The sequence below is a fragment of the Ciona intestinalis genome, chromosome 3 (genome assembly GCF_000224145.3).
Source record: "Ciona intestinalis chromosome 3, KH, whole genome shotgun sequence".
Lineage (NCBI taxonomy): Eukaryota > Metazoa > Chordata > Ascidiacea > Phlebobranchia > Cionidae > Ciona > Ciona intestinalis.
The window spans coordinates 5,758,506-5,766,511 of record NC_020168.2 but is presented as its reverse complement, the minus strand read 5'-3'; the positions used below and the strand labels follow the sequence as shown (position 1 = coordinate 5,766,511).

At 41.1% G+C, this 8,006-nt stretch overlaps 2 protein-coding genes and 1 long non-coding RNA gene across 3 annotated transcripts in view; 2 read left to right on the top strand and 1 right to left on the bottom strand.

Annotated features, from left to right (window-relative positions):
* Window positions 1-600: 600 nt before the first annotated feature.
* LOC100186606 (iroquois-class homeodomain protein irx-5-like) lies at window positions 601-5,890 on the top strand. Its single transcript, XM_018811108.2, has 9 exons — window positions 601-1,112; window positions 1,408-1,517; window positions 2,174-2,333; window positions 2,407-2,569; window positions 2,710-3,819; window positions 3,925-3,970; window positions 5,145-5,262; window positions 5,347-5,459; window positions 5,759-5,890. The coding sequence occupies exons 1-7, from the start codon at window positions 846-848 to the stop codon at window positions 5,206-5,208; spliced, it is 1,920 nt and encodes a 639-aa protein (XP_018666653.1). The 5' UTR covers window positions 601-845; the 3' UTR covers window positions 5,209-5,262; window positions 5,347-5,459; window positions 5,759-5,890.
* A 1,080-nt stretch (window positions 5,891-6,970) lies between these two features.
* LOC113474099 lies at window positions 6,971-7,834 on the top strand. Its single transcript, XR_003395755.1, has 2 exons — window positions 6,971-7,125; window positions 7,493-7,834. It is a non-coding gene; the product is annotated as an uncharacterized LOC113474099 (long non-coding RNA).
* A 30-nt stretch (window positions 7,835-7,864) lies between these two features.
* Window positions 7,865-8,006, bottom strand: part of LOC113474097 — a 14,621-nt gene continuing 14,479 nt past the window's right edge. Inside the window, exon 5 of the mRNA XM_026833681.1 lies at window positions 7,865-7,923. Within this exon, the coding sequence (XP_026689482.1) occupies window positions 7,865-7,923 (59 nt within the window). The remainder of the gene's footprint in view (window positions 7,924-8,006) is intronic.

Below are 8,006 nucleotides of genomic sequence, written 5' to 3'. Positions count from 1 at the left end.
AATATTTGTTTTTGCTCATACTCGCATTTCGAAACTATGCCAGTGATGACCTAAAGATTTTGTCTTGATCACGAACAGCAGATTTCTTGTTAAAGCAACGCAGCCTGTCAAGCCAACTATCGCAAAAAAGGAGAAAGGGCCCCCTGTCAATCAAATGCTCAATCAGAACTTGAATGGGCACGGAATTTTTTAAAAACTATTTCACTTATGTCCGTAGGCAAAGTTGTCCATATATATATATATACATATTTAGGTTAAACGGGCTTGGCTCATGATTTCAGCTATGTTGCATCATAAAAGTGTTTTAAACAATAGTGTCAACCAAAGGTTTAATTAAATAAATGCATAAGCAAGAAATAGTTTAAGCTTAAAACGTTGTAGGTATGTTCATATATAAACCATATGCAGCTTACTAAGTATCGTTTTATGGGATTACACTTCAATGTGCTTATAGAGCATTCGGTTCGGACGTTTTTTCGCTCGCCTCGGACCAAATCTAGGTCTCGCTTTTTGACGCGCGACGTTCTTTCTTCGCTGCCGTTTTTCCTTCGTTTTTTTTGACGCCTCCTTATTTGTTACTGCGGAGAGCAATTAACTCGATCAATGCTGCCAGGGACATTCCGACGCGGGTCGTGTCTTGTATATCGTGCTTAGCGCGTTTCAGCGGGAAATTTAAGGGCGCCGGTTTCGTAGTAGTATTATTGCAGCATGGTGTGCTTGAAGAGCCGCGAAGGATTTTGCAAAAAGTTGCTCTATTGGAAGGAACCTAGAAAAATATTTAGCATAATGGTTTTATATATTTGCAGATTATATCAGAATATCGGACAAATTTAGAGTACGATATAATGCTTGTTGCTCAACCACTGGACGTTGGTCTCAGCAAGACCTGCGCCTACCCTCGAAAAATCAGTACGTATTCTGCGGGAGAAGAAAACGCAATTCCCGGCCAAATGCAGACGGATTTCCCGGGCCTGAAGATGTACCCGAACCAAACACTGCCGATGGGGTCGCATTACAATACAGCGTTACCAACAGATATGGGGACGAATGGAGTGCTTCCACCACACTACGGTCAATCATGTATTGACCAAACACAGTATTACTCGTCCACGGTAAGTTTCGAGTTCTTCTTTGCATTTCTTGACTATATATTGCTAAGTTATAATTCCAGGCACAGTTATTATTGTGTATTAAATCCTTTAATTAGAAAATGCTTAGCTATTGAAATATGCTCAATAAAAATAGGATTTTGGTAAATCTTCGCATTTTTTCATCTAATACTGCTTCTTGTTTCTTATACTTCACGGCGTGCATTGTGAGAGGGGTCTGTTAATTAACCATAGCTCTACAGCTCTGTACCGCCATCTTGGGGATGAAATAAACGATTTTGTACACGTATTTCCGCAGACTCCAAACTACGATGGCCCACGCGAAATTGGAGACACCTGGTCAACCCGTAGCTACAACCACCAACGCTATGCTCCGTACAACTACGCACCTCAATACACCTATGACGGGTAATTATCCAGCAATTTTCAATCAACCTTAATGTGTACCCACTGTCGCGGCCTCACGCGTAGGGGAAACCGTTCACAAAGTGTTATGTTTCGCAATCAGTATATTTAAAATGACGTTATCCAAATGACCGGCAACAACACGGTTGTTAGTAGCACAATAACGAAGTGATTAGGCAACATGTTTCCTGCATCCGATAAAATGGTGCATGCTTACAGTATAAGCAAGACGGCGACCTCAAAATCGTCCAAGACAAGAAAGCGACGATCGTCGTACGTACGGTCGACGACCCGCGCCGTCTTATCATATGCCAGCCCTGCGCAATTTGTTTGTTTTGTCGGCTGTCGCAGATCTTAGCGAAGTCTCCCTAAAAGGCAGCATCGTCTCATTAACTGATAAGAGGATTCTGATCAGCAATTGACTTCGTCGATGGCATCAGCAGAGATTAATTTGCGGCCAATAACTTTTAATCACTCTCTGGGTATTTGGCAGGAAGCGAAGTAATTTCTATCATCAAACCGGCAGATCTAACATCAACAAATACCCACCGTGGCCTGCATATCATTTATGACTGACAAACGCACAAGACGCCGCAATTTTATCTGGATATTTTCGAATTTTCCGCATGACGAAACGTAATATACGTTGTATTGTTTAGGTACCAGCCAGAGATAAACGACCAAAGCCACAGAAAAAGCGCAACCAGGGAATCCACTAACACACTGAAAGCTTGGCTTCAGGAACACAAGAAGAATCCCTACCCCACCAAAGGCGAGAAAATAATGCTCGCCATTATAACTAAGATGACTCTGACCCAGGTACGCTGGTTTCCACAACCAACACTTTGTGTTTCATATTAGAAATATTTGATTACATTTTCCTTGCTACCAGGTGTCGACTTGGTTCGCGAACGCGCGTCGTCGCCTCAAGAAGGAAAACAAAATGACGTGGGTCCCAAAGAACCGCTCTAATGAAAACACCCAGGTCGGCGATGACAAGAAACAAGGTATGGAAGACGGCAACGAAGACGTCGCCACAGACAATGAAGATTTCGGTACGCCCTTATTTTACCACATTCGTGAAATTATGAATTTCTAATGTTGGTATTCGTGTGTTGACTCATACTTTGAAGTGTTCATATTACGATCCAATTTCTGATTAGTTTTCTCATCACCGGAATACCTTCTATTTCAGATTTAAACGTGGACTCAAACGAACCTGACAAAATGGCCAATAACAACACCGCAACCTCGCCCCACACGTTCAACCAATCCAGTATGCCTGCTACAATCTCCAGTTTGCAGCAAAACTCGGCGGTCGATCCGATTTCAACAACCGCCATTACCCATTCATCGTATAATCAAAATGCTACGAAACATAACGCAATCTGGTCACCTGGCAATGACAACCACACATCGTACCCGACAAAGTGCCCGGACAATGTCGGAGATTCTCATTTGAACCTTCCTCCATCGTTCCGTGGTTCCTACAGCGACGATCAGTTCTCTGCCATCAGTCGTCAGCAGCAAACTCCGTCGGTAGTGAGTCCTTCCATGATAAGCGGGGTTGACCTTCCTGGAAGAATCGGTGAGTGCAGATACCCGTCTGTTCAGAACTGGGTGGACGGGGTATACCACAGCGCGATCCCGCCGACCCCAGACCCGGATTCCACAACTTGCCATCCGATTTCAACGGAAAGGAGAAATTCGATTGACGGGAGAATCGAAGTCGATCGTTTGCAAGGAGTGTCGCCTTCCTCCCCACATTTCCAACACCAGCAGTTCCCATGCACACAGGCGTCCCAGAACATCAATACCTTCAACGGTTACCATTCCCACGACACTTACTCAAACCCGCATCTCGTTAACCAAAACTGTATAAACAGAGGAATGCCACAACAGAAGTCATACCCATACACCCATAGTAACCACGGTTATTCCACTCAACAAAGCATGCTTCTACACCATAGTCCTATTGCCAACCACAGTGGTGACTTCTCGTACGCTTCCTCGGCCCATGCCTCGCCATCATCTGCATCTGGTAGTTCACCAGTTTCGCAGCAGCTCTGTCAATCCGAACAACCATTGGCGAGTCGACTTGTTCCCAGTTCTTACCACGCCAATCCCGGGATGTCCGTTTCTGCAACAAATCCAAGTACTTTCCCTGGTCAATATTACCAGATGAGCGGAGACCAATTGACCATGGAGCACCCACATGTCACCAACAGCTGTACTGAAAACTACATCTTGCCAGGCACCATTTCATCTAGTCAGCAAAGCAACCATAACACCTATCTCCCAAATGGTAAGTGCCAAAAAGGACATGTTTTAGTGAAAAAAAAATCATTTTACTAATTTTACCATTTATTAAAATCTTTAGCACCACTTTACAATTGAAATTTTATTGCAGACGCTTCAATAAACGTTGCTCCACATCATCAAGACAACGCTGTCAGGTAAGAAATTGTTGTTCATTGAATCTATATGAAAACATGAGTTTTACACGGGTTTAAAGCAGAAAAGTGTATACGTGTCGTATGGGTCTATTCATTTATTGAATCCGTTGTCCCCCGGGTATTTTACGAGACGACGAAAGCCGATATACAAGGTCTGTCCAGGCGCCGATATTTAAGGGTTTCTCGTGGTTGACCGCGCGGTGCATCGCGTCATTCCTGTAACGAGCTCAATATTAATTCTCTCTGCCACTTGTGCAGTCGGCGCCTGTCGTCGCGAATCGAAACTGGAATCGTGGATTTTCGAACGAGATCGCGCAATTAGTAAGCAGCGGATTTGTACGAACAGACCGCCGATCGTGGCTCATTAGTTTCTCGCAGTTGGACCGCGCTCAGTAATAACACTGTCGGTGACTATACAAGAACCGCCGTGTGCTGTTGTTTAAGATATCGTGGCGTCCATCGCGGCAAAAGTCGATCATTACTTTAGACTGAAGGATGTTTAGAAATATTTTACCGAACGTCACGACCCATATCGGCTACCAGCAATCTACTGCCTGTATGTGCGATAAAATCAACTAATAAGACAAACGTCGTTGTGCGCTGGCGATAATTAACGAGCTGTCACACATGCTGATGGTGATGCATTACGTCATGTAGCGATGACGTCATCAACTGACACGTGATGGATTCGCGCAAAGTTCCAATCGCAAAACTGTAATAAGTGATTCTCATACTTTACAATAAAAGCATAAAAAATAACAGTCAAAAATCGCTGTGCTGGATTCTCGTAATTCACTAGGTAAATAAACACACCATTTACTCGATAGCCGCGTGTCAGTCAAAACTAAACGCATTTCCTCAGAGTAAGAAACGATTCAAGCAGAGCCTACGTCATTACCGGTGGCCGAGATCACGTAGCGAATGTCGTCGAAAAACTTATTTTTCCTGAAATTAGAAATCTTGTTTGTGTTGCAATAAAACCGCACCCGACACGTCATCGTGCTATATCACGAACTTCACCGAGATATGTCGATATTGTCGACTTACGGACTTTCGTACTTGCTGCCAGACCGCTCCCATGCTTACAGTGGTTTTCTAGTCGCAGAAGCGCTAAAATACCAACACGATAACAAATAGAACAACCCACCATGACTTAACATCATTTTTTCAACAGGTCTCACCCAACGTCAGCCAGTCTCTGCAAGACGAACGTGATGTCCAATCTGACCGCTAGGTAGCAGACATAAGCTACCCGGGGGTTGCTTGTAAAAACGACAAATTATTTTTTAAACGTAAGTATATACCAACATACCACTGCTTATTTTTCTGTACTTTTATCGCTATACATTCTTCTATAACACTTTGTATGTTTTCAGGCTTTTTTTCTACTGACGATGGTACTACACTATATCTATTTTACGATTATGTTTCTGCACTTGTTTGATATTGGCTCCCCTCGCGTAACATTTCGGCAAGTGTCTGCAAAAACGTAAGTTCTAATACATAGAATAACCTATATCTTTGTTAATATAGTAAGGTTGGGTAAGATTGACATTTCATTCTCCGTCCCATTTAGTAGTAAACAAATATTATTCACATAATTATGTAACCGTGTAGCTTCGCTCTAAAAGAGATTTATTGATTGTTTAATACAAGATCAGAAAATATGGGATTTGGGTCCTAACGGTATCCCACCTTACCCCACAGCACTATATTACCCAAACATTACTTTGCCAAAAAATAGTTCTTATTATTTCATTTTAATTAAACCGGTTTTTCCTCTTGCAGATATTTTGTCAATGTCGCAAGACATTGAATGACATTGCAAAAACGCGAGGGGAGCCACCGGGTGATACGTACTACATAAAGTTCCTTTTCTGTTTGTTTGTATTCGTACTTTATATTTTTCGTTTTCTTTGTGTTTTATTGTTTGTTTCGCTGCCTATAATAAAAATAACAAATCACAAATTTGGACAGATTGAAAAGAAATTGTTTCATCTGATATGTTAGTGTAATGTTAGTAAATATGAGTAGGTATAAGGGGACGAACCGAACACAGGCTTTACCAGGTACTACAGTCGTGTTGTAATATTAGACAGTGTGCAGCTTTTTGAAAAATGGATATATAGTAAGGTGGGGGAAGAAGGGACACATTTAACACATAATATCCAAATATCCTAATCGCATTTTAAACAATTAACAACGGTATTTGGGAATCGTGAGGATAGCGTTTTATGATTCTTTGAATATTCTTTGTTTACAATCAAAATGAGCGAGAAAATAGAATGAAAATGTGTCCCATCTTCCCCCATCCTACGATAATAGTAGATTAATAGCCGGAGAATTAGTGATGAGGTTTGCAATAGACTTATATGGCCATTTTACGCTAAAAATGCGCATGTTATAAATAAACAAATATATATAGATTTTTTAACTTACGTTCCGTACAGTCTATAAGCGAGTAACTGTCGGCGCAGTATATTATAACTTAATTGTTTACTATGGTTCATGCATGTCGCAGGAATGGCGTCAAAATAATGATTGCTGTAATCTGCAAAAGTCGCGCTGTTACCATAAATAAATTTCAGTGTTACCAGATGTTCAGTTATGCAGTATCTAATCCATGTCTCCAAATTCGCGCCATGATGTTTTAAAGAGGCAACACTGGCTGAAATTTGCACGGAATTTAATTTAGCCTTGCGTCGCAATTCCTAATGTGCGCCTAGCAATTAACCAATCAGCTTCCAGCTTTTCACGTGACCAACACGTTTTCATCTTTGCGCATGTGTGTTAGCGGTTTGTTCTTTTTGGTTTGCCACCATTTTGGAACAAGGTGTCAGAGGTCAGAAGTTATAACGTATAGTTAAGTGAGGGTAGCTAGGTTGTGATAAGGGCTTGTTTAAGCATTTAATATGTTATATATCAGCAATATAGTGCATTTGTTGTATTGTAGTAGTATTAAATTATTGTACTAATGTTTAACATTTAATTTACAGCTGTCTAGTTTGAAATTCTCTAAAAGTTAGAATTATTTGAAAAACAGCGGACCAATGCAAGTAATCTTGTGTTCAAATCACATCAATGTTATCTCGCTCACGAATGAAGATGGCTTGATTGACAGCCGCCGATGCAGCTTTGGATTGGCAACGTTAAAAGTGAGTTTGTATCTTTATTGCAGATCAGGGTGTTTCTAATTTGTTCCTGCTTGTAAATTAAGCGCATAATTACTCATACCGCGTATTGATTTCAATATGTTAGTTCGGTAAATATGGATGACGCGATTTAATTTAGAAGTCAAATCAGGAAAATAATATATTTCATAAAAAGCCGGATTTAAAATACGAAGGTATATGACACGTTTTTTTAGTAAGTTAACTTAGCAAGTTAACAAATCAAAATATTGAACGATCCAAATGTTTGCACTTTAATTCAAATGTACAATTTTTTATTAACGCAGTAAATAACTGTTGTAGTGCCCATATATGTGCTCTCTTCAAAGTATAACATTGTGTATTTCCACAGAAAGGAGGCGGAGACGGAACGAAAAGCTTAAGAACGAAGATGGAGCCATAGCATACCCAGACTAAGATTTATTCTTGGTCGATGTAAATACTAACTTATGTGAGCTGTAGCATAAGAAGTCCCTTATATTTTATTGAATGCTTGTTTAAAAAATGAATGATTTGTGGTTCACAGTGGGTGGGGTGGTGTGGGGTGGGGATGTACGGAGACCAAAAAGATTAATTAAAGTCCACCTTTTACACACGTTAGTAATGTAACGTGGTTGGGAATCTTGGGTTTTGTTTCTCCATGTTTGTTTGTGTGTGTAAACAACCTGCATAAGAACGGTGCGCGCAGGTCAGATTTCTCCAACTTTAACCCATACTCTAGGTGTCACTTATCAGCAAGGCCGGACAGTCGGCATCCGATAGATAGAAGTGACATCGCTATAACTAGGGATCGCTGTTAGGAAGTTTAAGATAGACAGAACTGGGACACTGCACCCGCGGTCGACACAACACGTGTCATTGCACTC

Bases quoted from the DNA above. Each gene is read 5' to 3' on its own strand.
- LOC100186606 (XM_018811108.2), top strand. From the start codon at position 846: ATGCTTGTTGCTCAACCACTGGACGTTGGTCTCAGCAAGACCTGCGCC. The intron at 1,518-2,173 runs GTAATTATCCAG...TGTATTGTTTAG, and splicing joins CCTCAATACACCTATGACGG to GTACCAGCCAGAGATAAACG. The intron at 2,570-2,709 runs GTACGCCCTTAT...CTTCTATTTCAG, and splicing joins CACAGACAATGAAGATTTCG to ATTTAAACGTGGACTCAAAC.